This window comes from Euleptes europaea, chromosome 12, assembly GCF_029931775.1.
Source record: "Euleptes europaea isolate rEulEur1 chromosome 12, rEulEur1.hap1, whole genome shotgun sequence".
In the NCBI taxonomy this organism is placed as follows: Eukaryota; Metazoa; Chordata; class Lepidosauria; order Squamata; family Sphaerodactylidae; genus Euleptes; species Euleptes europaea.
The window spans coordinates 18,029,225-18,044,542 of NC_079323.1; the positions used below are offsets into that span (position 1 = coordinate 18,029,225).

The 15,318-nt window shown below is 42.8% G+C and overlaps 1 protein-coding gene across 1 annotated transcript in view; it reads right to left on the bottom strand.

The window, feature by feature from the left end:
- The window catches only part of GUCY1A2 (guanylate cyclase 1 soluble subunit alpha 2), a 182,272-nt gene that overhangs the window by 91,083 nt on the left and 75,871 nt on the right, over positions 1–15,318 (bottom strand). The window contains exon 5 of the mRNA XM_056858331.1: positions 4,713–5,198. Coding sequence (XP_056714309.1) covers positions 4,713–5,198 — 486 coding nt within the window. The remainder of the gene's footprint in view (positions 1–4,712; positions 5,199–15,318) is intronic.

Genomic DNA, 15,318 nt, shown 5'->3' on the forward strand with positions numbered 1-15,318 from the left:
TATACATGACGCCAGATGAACGTTCTTGGGCTAGTCACAGCTCTTAGAGCTCTCTCAGCTTCACCTACCTCACAGGGTGTCTGTTGTGGTGAGGGGAAGGGAAGGTGATTGTAAGCTGGTTTGCTTCTTCCTTAAGTGGTAGAGAAAGTTGGCATATAAAAACCAACTCTTCTTCAGTTTGCAAGTCGTTTCAGCTCTTGTGTGAAACCACATTACACTGTACATTACATTTCTACGGAACTGGGGTTATAATTTTTAAAGTCCTCTAACAGCAATGGCTTAAGCACATAACGCTCTGCTTGTTGGCTCAGGCATTAATGCCATGTTTCTTAATCTTTTTTTTTTTAATATTGTGGACTGTGGCTCATAAATGGCTTTCCCTCCCCTTTGTTATCACGCAAACCGTCTCCTTTGTGATCATCTAATATCTCTATAGCAACCACCCCAATTACTTGCATAGGAAAGTAACATCAGGGAAGTATATTTTTAGATGCCTTTTAATGTGTAATTTACCAGCGGGAAACTAAAAGGCGAACCACCTCCATGCACCTCCATGCCATCGAGTGCTTCAAGGCCTACAAACCAGAATCCGAACATGTCTGCTCATTTAACCTTTGTTTCGGGCACACATGTACGCACACACATCTGGCTTAACACAATTTTGTTTTCAGAGACTTGCTCTTCCTTAACACTGTATGCAAAGATCATCACTATGAAACGGCCGTAGCTCAGTGGTAGAGCATCTGCTTGGCATGCAGAAGGTCCCAGGTTCAACCCCCAGCATCTCCAGTTAAAGGGACTAGGCGAGTAGGTGATGTGAAAGACCTCTGCCTGAGACCCTGGAGAGCCTCTGCCGGTCTGAGTAGACAATACTGATGGCCCAAGGGTCTGATTCAGTATAAGGCAGCTTCATATGTTCATGTGTTCATCATGGGCTCTAGCCCATCGATATTCAAAATGCTATCTGAAAGGCACGCTGACATCAAAAATGTTGCTCATAAAACCAAAGTGTGTTTTCTAGAGCTATATTCTATCTGTTGGCTTTATAGGAAAGTTTTGCAAATAAAGCTTATTTATTCAAGGTTATGGTCTCATTTGTCAGTTTTTAATGACTTTATTGACACAGTGACCTAAATAGATACTCAAGGCCGTTCATTTGTTTCATTTGAACTGTGACAGTATCAGAAGACATGGATAAGCAACATGCAGGTCTATTGTCTGAAGAAAGGAACTCTGATTCTCAAAACCTATACCCTGAAAATCTTGTTGGTCTCTGATGTGCTACTGGATGCAAATCTAAATGTTCTACTACAGACCAACACGGCTACCTTCTGAAACTATGCAGTTCTAAGGCTCCCAGATCTATTTGCGTGTGTACTTCACTTTCACAATCAAACCACCCATCTTTTTTTGCAGCATACTGATTGCAAAGGTTGTACCCAGCTCCTTCAAGCTTTCCTCACAGGACTTGGTCTACAGACCCCTCACCATCTTCATTGCCCTTCTCTGGACACGTAGTTGTGAATTTCCTGCATCGTGCAGGGGGTTGGACTAGATGACCCTGGTGGTCCCCTTCCATCTCTATGATTTAATTCTTCATTTTAGCCTAATGTTTTATCAGCTGTTTTTAGTTACTGCTTTGCAATTTTTTATTTGATGTTCTGTGTTGTTCATTTTGTCTTATTTTGTGTGGTCTTACATAGGATATTGCCATTCCTTCAGCTCTCCTGGAAGGCAGGTATCTCCGTACTCCCTTTCATCAACGACTAAGCCCAAGCAAAACAGAGAAAGTGGAAACAATACAACATGTTCTGCTGCAATGTCCCTTCTACAACAACATAAGATCGCAGTACATCCTCTCCCTACTGTCATCCTTTCCTGGGAGATCGGAAGAAGCTAAAGTTTCCCTTCTCCAGCAGACTCCTCTTGGGAGATAACCATTCAAGAAGCCAAATTTTGCCTCCAGTCTAATGGTATTCGTAAATGGCTAACTGAAAACCTTTCCCCATAGACGATCTTTCCTCCTCTTCTTCAAATCATCCCTCCCAGAATCATCAACATTTATTATTTTATTTTATTATTTTAACCTAACTTTGATTTTTACTCAGAGCTGATATTGTATTGAAATAAAACTTGACTGATTGATATTGCGATTGCTTGAATGTATTTACCTCACAAACTGCTTTGACCATTGTTGGTGGAAAGCATGGCCTAAAAGCAACACATGTAAACGCATCAAGTGGCTCCCCCTCTCACGTAACATGACCAGTACCCCACCTCCAGCTCCTCTCAGTCCAAATCTCCCAGTTTCTTTTCTCTGTGCCTCTACGACTGGCGGCAGTTCTCTGAAGTCCCCAGCTTTCAGCAAGCCCTGTGGGCTTAAAGCTGCCAAAGGAGCATGTTCGCTTCATGCTTAAGGTCAGTCTCATCAGGCAGCTTTTGAAAAAATGCTGCTATGGAGAAAAGATACACGAAAACAAAACAAAGCTGAAGGCAGCTCTGCAGCAAAAAAAAGAAGATTTGTTGCACTCCGGTGCCCGCTGTATACCATACAGAGAAGCCAAAAGCAATCTCATAAAAAGGCCCGAGTTCACGCGGCACGGCAGAACCAGATCTGCTCGACAGCGGCCTCAGTGCAAGCTGGAAAGCGATCTCATCTAGGAGACGCCACAGCTACGGCGTACTTCAATCCTGTAGTTCTGGTGCCCAAATCCCTGTTTCAATTTAGCTTCTTCTGTCCGTGGATTGAAACCCACAAGTCTTTACCTTTCGCGTTGTTTTCTGTTCCTTCGTATCGAATCTTTCCCATTAAAAATGTACATTTCCCCCCCGACGTTATTTCTGCCTCAACTATGCATGAAAAGTATAAGTGAAACCAAGGAGGAAAATGTGGAGAACAGAAAGCCTGGCCATGACAAACTAAGAAAATTAATCAGATTAAATTTAATCAGATTAAATCATAATTTGGTCAATTTTAGTCTATTATAAATTATTTAGAAATTTTAATTAGGAATGTTTTAGTTGAAGTACTATAATTTTTTACCTTTTGTATAAATGAAACGTGTGTTTTACTGGCTTATGCTGTACAAATAATAAATCTGATCTGAATCTGATTCTCTGAGTTGCTTCCTACTTACAACTTCAGAACTCAAGAAGAGCCCTGCAGGAGCAGAACAGTGGTCCATCTAGTCCAGCACCCCATCTCACACAGTAGCCAACCAATTCCTCTGAGGTCCAACAACTGGGCACAGAGGCCGAGGCCTTCCCCTGATGTTTCCTCCTCGCACTGGTATCTAGAGGTTTACTGCCTGTGAATGTGGAGGTTCCCTTAGATTTCTGTGGGTGCAAGGAGGGTGGATGATTTTCTCCAATTCCTCCTCCAGTGGCAACCCAAAATGACCCATGAAATGCTGCTCCTGGAGGATGGGAGACCCCCCCCCAGGAATAGCTTGGGGGGAAATCAGAGGTCTCATGCAGAAGGGGGAGATTGGCAAAAATCACTCCTCCTCCTGACACTCATGAAAATCTAGGGAGGACCCAGCCACTGAGTCTTGAATAGCAAAAAGTTATAATGCATCTCTGAGAACTGCTGAGATAAGTATCAGCAAGCAACTAGAACAAGAAGTCAAAAATAAAAAGTGCTTCTACAATTGGATTTATGAATGAACTATTCACCAAATTTATACTTTTCTAGGACAAAGATCAATTACATACCAACCCTATGAAAATTTACTTCAAAGTAAGCACTATTCAGTCAAGTTTACTACCAAGCAAACATGTATAGGACTGCATTCTTTGGCTATTTGTGTAAGATGGTGAAGTCACAACGTTGACTTCCAAGTAGGGCACATCATGGACCGGTGTTACTATACTGTTCCATTCCATCTTCCTTCTAGAGCTGAGTAGCAATCTCAGCACCTTTAAACCCAATGTGAATATACGACAGTTCTCTCCAAAAATCTATTTTATGGAAACCAGTATATACCCAAGGGATCACAGTTTCCTATATATTGTCTGTCTGTCTGTCTGTCTGTCTGTCTATCTATCTGTCTATCTATCTATCTATCTATCTATCTATCTATCTATCTATCTATCTATCTATCTATCATTTCAACTTTCTACTCCGTTCTCCCCAGTCAAAGCAGGGCTCAGAGCGGCTTACAAAAGGGTACAACGTCCCAATTAAATAGATAAAAACCTTAAAACAATATTTAAAACAGCCCTATAAAACAGTCATACAAACCAGAAATGTCCTAAATTATCTAAGGCGCCTCTGAGGTATAACATAAAGCTACATCCAGGCAAGCAGATGGATAAGATCCCAAGTTGGATATAGGGGGGAAAGTAACAGCAGTGGAGGTTAGGCCGGCCTTTATATATAAGGGAACCATAGCTGGCCTCAATCATAGGCCTGGCAGAATAGCTCTGTTTTACAGGCCCTGCAGAACTCTGTGAGGTCCCATTGGGCCCTGGTCTCACTAGAGAGGCTATTCCAACAGGCAGGGGGCAGGGCCGAAAAATCCCTGGGCCTGGTCGAGGCCAGACGGACACTCCTCAGGCCGGGGACCACCCAAAGGTTGGTATTAGATGAACGAAGAGTCCTCTGGGGAAACATATAATAAACTTTTCATTATAATTTTTTAAACGAATACCTTTACTACACTGACTTGCGCAGAATTTTAAAAGGGCCAGCGGGAGATGAAGCGAGTTACCTTATAGATATCGAGGAATCCACACTGGTGGTCAAATCGCGTGTAGAGCTCATTGAGCATGCTGATCACCTGCATGGGAGTGCACTGAGCACAGACCGCCGTGAAGCCAACAATGTCCGAGAAGAGCATGGTCACGTCGTCAAACTTCCTGGCCTGAACTTGTTGCCCTTGCCAAAGCTGCTGAGCCACTTCTTCTGGGAAGATGGAAATGAGGAGGTCCACTGTTTTTTTCTTCTCCTCTTCCAGAGCCTGGTGCGTTCGTTCTAGCGTTGCCTTCAGTTTGTCCATCCGCTTCTTCAAGCCATCCTGAGCCTTTGCTTGCTCCCCAACAAGGATGACATCACGGGTAGCGTCGTGGATGGGTATGTCGGAAAGGTGGAGTCCTCGGCCCATCAGTTCGTCCAGCTTGTCCACACAAGGGGAACCCAAAAACAAAATGGAGTTGGATTCTGGGACATGAATCATTTGCCCTTTGATTTCCATCACCTGCAAAATACAGAAATTGAATCATAATGATATCCTAATAATGATATGGAGAGTAGAATCTCAAGGTAAACTCTCATACTTGTTGAAATGCTGTTTTTAGAAATGCTGAGCATTTGTCTGGGGGGTTTTGTTTTTAAAAGTAACAGTATTTATATATAAGATTCTACGGATTTTCACCAATCTCCCTTCCGGACTTGGGACAACCCCCCAAAGGTGCTGATATTCAGTACCAGTGTGTACCACCACACAGTAGTAGTCCTGGCAACATTTCCACGGGTTTCCACGGGTTCAACCTTTCACATTAACATTAGGTAATAAATATCAGCCTCAGATTGAACTGGTTTGCCCATTCTAGTGCATTCTTTCGCCCTTTCATGTGTAGGAGTGGGGAAACTAATCCACTTCACCAGATTAGTGTCCACTGCTCATGTGGAGGAGTGGGGAATCAAACCCGGTTCTCCAGATTAGAGTCCACCACTCCAAACCACCCTCTTAACCACTACACCATGCTGTCGTCTCCTCCCTGGAAGAAAGCCTCATCCACAAGGACTGAATTTTGGTCTATTCCCTTCTACGGCATCCCATAACAAATGGTGGTTCAATAACATGTGTTTCCTCAAAGGAAGGATAATGTATGAACGAGTGTTGAGTGAAAGTAAGTACAATGGTAAGGTTCTGGGATCAGATCTCAATAGAGCCAGGCCCTTATTATGAGAGATCTTTAGGAAGTACCATCCCATTGACAGAAAAAAGGGTAATGCCTATGATGTACGGTTACCTACAGCTGAGGAAAATGTCCTCTCTTTCGTAAGTGTTTAATATGCAGAAACGGGCAGCTGAAACTTGTCATGGCATGGAGCTAAATAACACCCCATGACACCTGCCGCAGATCCAACTGATATTAAAGGGACAGCTAGTTTAAAAGTTGGCAACCCCAACACAAAGTCTTTCCTCTCCCCCATCATTTGAGGTTGCTCTTCCTTCAGGGAGACTCTTGGCCTTTCATATGCCTGACATGGCATAAATACGCTCAGCTGGTCTGCCTCCAAAAAGAAAATCATCAAAAGAGCTGTGCATGTCCGTACAGGACCTGACAGGCTCGAGAGACCAAAGTGAGTCATGGAAGGGATCTGCAGCCAATCTACATATGAAAGGTAGCATTAAAAAAATTGCCACAGCAAACTCGACATGAGCATAGCTAATAATACCATTTGCTTCTAAAATCCTTCAGGCTAGAAAAGCAAATTCCAGGGTTGGTGTCTCTCTGATAACTAACTCCAAATTCAAAATGAACAGACAGCGCAAAGATGGAAGATATTAATCTGATTAAAGACGCGCAGGACAGAATAAAATACATGGCATGAAAACTTCCAAATGACACTGAGCAAATGTAGGTGATAAGGCTGCAACCTCTGGCTTGGGAAATTCCTGGAGGCTGGGAGAGGTGCTTGGGGAGAACAGAGTTTGGGGAGGGGAGGGAGATCGGCAGGGATGTGAGATCGGCAGACTTCTATTTATCCTAAACTCTATGGTATACTATAGAGTCCACTCCCCAAAGCTGCCACATCCTCCAGGGGAACCAGTCTCTGTAGTCTGGAGATCAGCTGTAGTCCTGGGAGAACTCCAGGTTCCACCTCAAGGTTGGTAACCCTAAGACAAAGATGTGCAATGAACATATGAAGCAGCATTTCTACATGTCAGACCATTGATCCCTCAAAGTCCTTACTGTCTAATCAGACAGTTGTGGCTTTCCAGTAAAGAATCCCAATCCTGCAACCCAAAATCATTCCCAATCCTGCAACCCAAACCCAAAACTAAGGTCAAACCGATTTACAATTTCCTTCCCTTCCTCTCCCCACAACAGACTCCTTGTGAGGTAGGTGAGGTTGAGAGAGCTCTACGAGAACTGTGACTAGCCCAAGGTCACCCAGCTGGCTTCATGTGTAGGAGTGGGGAAACCAACCTGGTTCACCAGATTAGAGTCTGCCGTTCATGTGGAGGAGTGGGGAATCAAACCCGGTTCTCCAGATTAGAGTCCATCGCTTTTAACCATTACACCATGCTCTTAACTACTACACCACTCTGGCTCTCAAGAAGCTAAGGAAGTGGTTTCAGGGAGGACTTAGTTTGATCTTGAAGGAGGGATGCCATTTTCATGGGAGGAGCGCCATATCACAGCCCCAGCCCCACAGCCATGGAATGGTTGCTGAAGCTCAGCAGGCCTGGGTCTGGTCCCTGATTGGATAAGAGATCTTCTGAGAAGCCCCTGAATGCCACCTTGGCCTCCACTGTGGAAGAAAGGCAGGAATTAATTGTAACAACCCACCCAGCATTCTTAATGGTGCAGTTCCGATCAGAGTGACTTGTCTAAACTCATTGCCTTCAATGGGCTTAGAAAAGCATAATTCAGCTTTGGCTTGCACTGTAAGCTTGTGATTGTACCGCATCTCAAAACGGTTCAGCCCCCATAAGCCACTATTAAATCCTATCGGATAACTTATGTGCTAAAAGTGAACATGCTTGAACCTTATAATGAATAAGGTACCCTCCCTAAGCAGATTTTTTTTGGATGAAGTCATTAAGGACTTTGTGCAGTGACACTAACGGGGCATAAAGACATTTGGTGCCCCCCAAGATGCAGCCAGGGCCATATAGCATTGGCACCCTTTGTCTGAGTTTCCACACTCGGAGTTTCCAGCTGAGTGAATTGTCAAGAGACATTATTCTTCACAGCAGCAAAGCTACCGTTACAAATGTTGGTTTATTTATAGAAGTCTCCAGGGTGTTGCATAACACGCAACAGCCTCCCATCCAAAAAAAGAGGCAAATTTAGCCTTTTTTGGGGGGGAGGATTTAGCAGTGATGTCTTGAAAATGCAGGAGAGTAACGTCAGTGATGCAGGAGGCTAAATTAAGGGAGAGAGTAGGAGATGTACCTCGTGGGTAAATGTCAGCCTGTAAGAAAGAAAGAAAGAAAGAAAGAAAGAAAGAAAGAAAGAAAGAAAGAAAGAAAGAAAGAAAGAAAGAAAGAAAGAAAGAAAGAAAGAAAGAAAGAAAGAAAGAAAGAAAGAAAGAAAGAAAGAGAGAGAGAGAGAGAGAAAGAGAGAAAGAGAGAGAGAGAGAGAGAGAGAGAGAGAGAGAGAAAGAAAGAAAGAAAGAAAGAAAGAAAGAAAGAAAGAAAGAAAGAAAGAAAGAAAGAAAGAAAGAAAGAAAGAAAGAAAGAAAGAAAAGCATTTAAAAATCCTAGGGAGGCAATTAGTGCAAGGGATGCGCAACTCGTGTTTCCTGAAAATGTGGCTATATGCAGAGGCTGTAGAAATCTATGTGTGTGTGTGTAAAGTGCCGTCAAGTCGCAGCCGACTTATGATGACCCTTTTTTGGGGTTTTCATGGCAAGAGACTAACAGAGGTGGTTTGCCAGTGCCTTCCTCTGCACAGCAACCCTGGCATTCCTTGGTGGTCTCCCATCCAAATACTTACCAGGGCCGACCCTGCTAAGCTTCTGAGATCTAATGAGATCAGGCTAGCCTGGCCCATCCAGGTCAGGGCTTTTAGAAATCTATGGGGCCCCAAATGTTTTGGAGTACACACTAAAGCATCTAATAAGAATGCAATAGACAAAACAAAGTCAGAAGGACCTCAGCGCTGAAGATGATGTTATCCTTTTCAGTGATGCAGGAATCACTCCCAAGCCTTCGTATACAGGATAAATGTGATTTCATTGTTACATTTCTTTTTATTTTTTTTATATAAATTTTTATTGATTTTTTAAAGCTATAAATTCTCCATAATTTTGACAACAGCGTAAAAATAATATCACAATCGCAATTATATTGATTGTTGTCTTAATTACCATTAAACATAAAAAATATGACAACTTCCCCATCACCTCCATCTACCTCTTAATAAAGTATTATTAGCCTTCGTTAACATATACTGATCCTAACATTAATTTCATTCTAAAGTTTCATGTTTTATAAAGTTTTACATTCTGGATCAAAATAAAAAGTAGCCTTCCATTATTCCCAGATCTTGTACATTATCACAATGATTCCTTCAATACTCCCCTTTTCCCCAGTTTCTCCAACTCCACCAGTTCTAGCGTTAAAATGATTTAATCCCTTTATTCTGAAACCTTTGTCCCTTTCCATTTAACATAAATTTAAAATAGCCATGCCACCCGTCCACACTGTCAAAGCCTTCCAATCCAGCAATCATATTTAAGTCAATCCTTTAACCATGGTCTAATACTTCCTTCTGTAACTGAAATAAGTCAATCAGGTATGGGAACAAGATTTCTTTGTTTTCTCTCATTTCCTCAGGCAAGGTGCATATCCAAAAATAATTCTTTCTGGGCTTAATCCCCATCGTGGCTTCAATCTGTGTTCCTTGATCTGCTCTCTTCTTCCTTGTATCCACACGTCCTTCCATGTCTTTTTTAAATGAAAAGTCCATTTCTTGTATGTCTGGTCTCTTTGTCGCCGGCTGGTTACTTTCTTGAACTTCTGTCTTCTTCTTTATATCCTGATATTCTTCCGTGACTTTTTGGGCAGAAGAATCCATTGCTTGTAAGTCCATATTTGTAGTCATCATTTGAATTTTCAAGACTTTTATGTCTTCTGTAACCAGATTCAACTTCTGATTACATACCAGTGATGATTGGTCAAGAGTCATCATCACTGAAATCAATTGAGCCATCTGTGTAGAAATCTGTTTTAATTGTTTAATTGTCGCCTCAGAATATTTAGCAAACATGTCCTGTACTTTTTTTTCCATGATTGAATTCAGTAGAATTCCCTTTGATTTCATAAGAGCAGGGCTATGTTAGCCAGATCAGGGAGAGGCTCCAGAGTATGTAACTTTATTAAAAATTTGATGGTCATCTAGCAGGAGTCCAGCATGTAGTTAATAGAAAATACTTTATTGTCCAACTTAATATCTTTTTCGGGTTGAAAAAATAAGTATTTAAACTTAAAAAAACTTTTTAAAGTTAAAAATACCAACGAGTTTTACCAGATGCTCTAGATCGGCTGAGCCAGGAAGTATTCCAGGGATTACCTAATCGTAGACCTTCTATCGTCTCTTCTCTATGGTTATTACCTTCAGGAGTGGTTTTGGTGTAACACGAGTAAGACGAATTTCCGGTCTTACGACCTTCTTCCTGTTGATTTGTAGAGCAGTGGAGAGGTAAAGCACAGAGTCATCCGGTCAAAGGATCCTCTTTGTTGTACACGTGGCTGGAGGACCTTTTTTTCCCTCATGTAACTTCTCAAAAGTTCCTCCCTCCCCTTCCTTTAAGAACGCGTCGGATTGGCAGATCTTACATCAATCATTCAAGCTCGTTGTTTTAATTTAAGTTGATCAGTTTGATAAGGCTCCTGCTGCTTTATCTGATGGATCTCATACAACAAAATCATCCAGTTCAATTAAGGGAGAAAAACGGTTACCAGGAATATTTTCTTCAACCCCCTGTTATTCGATGACGCCAGTGAAAGACGAAGGATTCTTATCTACTCACTTGGGCGCCCGGAGGTGAGGCTTTAATCTTAATGTAGTCCTTATGATGTTTATAGGGTGCTGGAGGGTAGAGTCTAAAGCCGAAGTTGCGCGCTGGCGATTTCATTGTTACATTTCTAACCTGCTCTGCATAAAAGGAGTTCACGATGTGCATGGTGTCCCCCACCCACCCATTTTCTTTTCACAGCATCCCTATGAAGTGAGGAGGAAGAGGAAGAAGAAGAAGGAGGAGGAGGAAGAGGAAGGAGGAGGAGGGCTGGTTTTTATATGCTAATTTTCTCTACCTTTTTAAGCATAATCAAACTGATTTACAATCCCCTTCCTCTCCCCACAACAGACACCATGTAAGGCTGAGAGAGCTCTAAGAGAACTGTGACTGTCACCCAGCTGGTTTCATGTGGAGGAGTGGGGAATCAACCCCCAGTCAGGCTGATAAAGACTAGCCCAAAGACACTTACAGTGCAATTCTAAACAGTTTAAAAGACAATTGACTTATTTAGAAAATTCCTGTATAGGGCTGCCAGGTCCCTCCTGGCGGAGGATGGGGGAGTAGGTTTGCCAGATCCAGGTTAAGAAACTCCTGGAGATTTAAGGAATGGAGCCTGGGGCGGACAAGGACCTCAGTGGGGTACAACGCCATAGAATCCACCTTCCAAAGCATCCATTTTCTCCAGGGGAACTGATCTCTGTAGTCTGGAGATGAACTGTAATTCCATGGGATCCCCAGGTTCCACTGGGAGGCTGGAATCTCTATTCCTGTGCCACTTTTCCAGGGAAGCTGCACCATTTCATTTTTTTTAAATGTTCCTGAATTTAAACAAAAAACAAAAAAACACCCTCCCTGCAAACATAAAACTTGCACGGCAAGGAGATTCTAGCAGTTCCCTCTGCTTATTATATGGGACTTCTGCTTGCAGGAAGAGCCCCCTCCCCTTACATAAGCCATTATTAAGACTTTGTCATCTCATTCTGCTGTGTGTATAGACACAACCTGACATGCAACCTGGAAACGCAAAACTGACTGGTGACCTAGGTTCGGCAGAAAGGCGAGAGACAAATGTTGTAAACAAATGAAGGCCATTTATGCAGGGTCAGTTTTGATGCTCACTCAAAGTTCTTTTTTTAAATGCGACCTTTAAAATGCCTATTCACAGTCCTGATGCAAAAGGAGAAATCCCACCCCCCCACACACTCACCTGCTTCTTTTCTCCTTCGTTTGCATAGCCATTGGCAATGGTCGTTTGCATAGCTAAGCCGCGTTTGTTATTTTTCATGGTTCGTTCAGTAAATCCTTCAGTGTGGGGGCGGAGCAAATACAAAAGGTCGCGTTAAAGGGGCTCTTAAGAAATGCGAAGCAGGTATGCGTCGGCTTCGCAGTCACTTCCTGAATGACGGTTCAGCGTGAAAAACTAAAAAAAAAAAATATGCAGGGCACTTCCGCCTGGAACGCGCTGCTAATTACCAAGCATAAATGGCCAAAGAAACCAGCAAGAAACCAGTAAACCGAAAATTAAGAGCCTGTCATGCCCTGGTTGTGAGGGAATGCCCGATTGTGAATATGAAGAATGCTGGATGAGATGGAAATCTGTCTGATCTGGCAAGGCAACTCTGACATCTTAGGAGGTCAACAGCTCAGTGTATGTGATGTTAGACAGTTTGCATTTCTTGGACTCTAATTACATTTGCTCTACCAGCTCAGATGAGGAGATTCTGAAAAGCTCAGGGCGTGCAAAACCGCATGGGCCGAGGGGCAGAGTAAATATAGACAGAGTATCTGACGAAGGGAGTTTTTACTCATGAAAGCTTATACTCTGCAAAATGTTGTTGGTCCTTAAGGTGCTACTGGACTTGAATTTTCTTCTACTACTTCAGACTAACAAGGCTGCCCACATGAAACTGCAGAGACAGTAGCTCAGTTCTCCCTCAACTAGACCACAGTGCTTCCTCAATTGTAATCTTTTGGATGGGAGCTGAGGCAGTACCGTTGTGCTAGGGATGCCCATGTCTCTTTCACAGGGTTGCCAACCTCCAGGTGGGGCCTGAAGATCTCCCAGAATTATAACTGACCTCCAGACATCAGTTCTACCCACAGTGCCATGCATAAGAACTTAAGAAGACCCATGATGGATCAGAGCAGAGGTCCCTCTAGTCCAGCATACTTTTTCACACAGTTGCCCTGAAGGGCCAAACAAACAGGGCACAGAGCTCAATGCTTTCCCCTGATGTCACCTCCTACCACTACATTTCAGAGGTTTCCTGCCTCTGTATATGGAGGTTCCTTTCAGTCACCATGGCTAGTATTCATTGATGGATCTCCTCCATGAATCTGTCTAACCCCCCTTTAAAGCCAGCTATGCTTGTGCCCATCACTACATCCACTGGCAATAAATTCCACACTTACATTTCTCATTGAGCAAAGAAGTACTCCCTTTTGTCCATCCTGAACTTATTGCCCATCCACTACAAATGATACCCTCAAGATCTAGCATTACAGAAGATCCTCTTTCTCCACCCCATACATAATTTTATTAACTTCTATTGTGCCCTCCCCTTGGTTGTCTTTTTTCTCTGGGGAGGAACTGTGGCTCAGTGGCAGAGCATCTGTTTGGCACATAGAAGGTCCCAGGTTCAATCCTCAGCATCTCCAGTTAAAGGAACCAGGCAAGTAGGTGATGTGAAAGACCGCTGCCTGAGACCCTGGAGAGCTGCTGCCAGTCTGAGTAGACAATACTGACTTTGATGAACCAAGGGTCTGGTTCAGTATAAGGCAGCTTCATGTGTTCATGTGTTCTAGACTAAAAAGGCCCAGATCTTTCAGCCTTTCCTCATAGGAAAAGTGCTCCAACTGGTCTCTCGTGTTCTTTTCCTTAAAAAAAAATGTGCCATTGTGCTACCTCATTCTTTAACTGGTAGGCACACCCTACTTTGGAGAGAAAATACAATTCCACCCCCATATTTCATGAAGAAGCAACAGCATCCATGGTTATTTTTAGACCATAGACAAGTTTTCCCAGCATCTGCTTGTGGCAACCATCAAGGGGAAACAGAGTTTTCCTTTCTTTAAAATTAAAGTATATACTGTGAAGACCCACAGAGATACGTGTTCTTCTGGAAAAAAGTAAATTCCCCACTTCCCTGAGCAACAGTAATGAGGATGGCAGAAGTTCTTTGAGGGAAATTAGAAGCTCAAGCTCCCCGAGAAACAGAAGAAGCTATCCTCTGTGTGAGGACTACATTTCACATAACGAGCATTTAATAGGCCTAGCCCTAGCACAGAATTATCCAAAAGCCCTTTCTTTTTATTGACATTGGCGGTGCCCCCCATGTGGACATTTTTACACAGCACATGCAATCAATAAGTTGATGGAGTAGTTCTTCCATACCAAAGTTTTAGAGGGGCTGCAGTAGGAAGGGACATTCCTCTGTTCGCTAAGCAGATCTGCACCTGGCCAGTGAGTTGGATTCACCGCAAAGCTCTTTTGCAAATGGAAACACACACACACACACAAAGGCCACAGCAGCTGCTTGCAATAAGCCAAACTTCTTGTATCCCTATGTGCATCTCCAGTTTCTTGGCACTACAATGTACAGGGAGGAAAGGGCTCATTGCTGCACAAGATCTGTCCAAGCAGAACCGACCGAATCCGCTTATGCTTCCGCTTGTGCATCGCTGGATCCAAGCCATCACCCAGGAAACAAAACTCCCATGTAAGCCCCCATTAGTTCCATGATGGGGAAAGACAAACACATGAAGCTGCCTTATGCTGAATCTGCCCATAGGTCTCTCATGGTCAGTATTATCCCTATGATTGGCAGGCCCCTCCCCAGGGTCTCAAGTATGGGTCTTTCCCATCACCTGATTCTTACAACTAAAAATGACAGGGACTGAATTAAGAACATAAAAAAGGACATGCTGGATCAGACCAAGGTCCATCAAGTCCAGCAGTCTGTTCACATAGTGCCTCCAGGAAGCCCACAAACAAGACAACATTGTCCTGCCTGTGTTCCAGTATAATATAATATAATATAATATAATATAATATAATATAATATAATATAATATAATATAATATAATGTAATGTAATGTAATGTAATGTAATGTAATGTAATGTAATGTAATGTAATGTAATGCAACACAACGTACTATAATAATAATATAAAATAATTTAATAGACATGCTTATCTGATCCTGGACAGAACAAGTATGCATCATGACTAGTATCCATTTTTACTAGTAGCCATGAATAGCCCTCTCCTACAGGAACATGTCCACTCATATTCAGGACCTTCCCCATGCAAAGCAGATGTTCTACCACTAATTCACAGCCTCTCCCTGCAGGTGGTGGGACATCACTGTAATAAAAAATGAAGCAGCCCATGGATAACAGTTCTCTTATACACCAGCATTACAGGGATTGGGATTTTTGAATAATAATTAATTGATATAACCAGACAAAAATTTAGCTTCTTTTTCTTAAAAGTGTGTAAATTTACAATGGCTTATTGCTCCATGTGGCTGAACCCACACACCACCTGTGTTCCTGGAAGCTCCTGCTGTGCCATTCTACTGGGCCAATAGCAGGTCTTGCAGCAAACCATGCCAT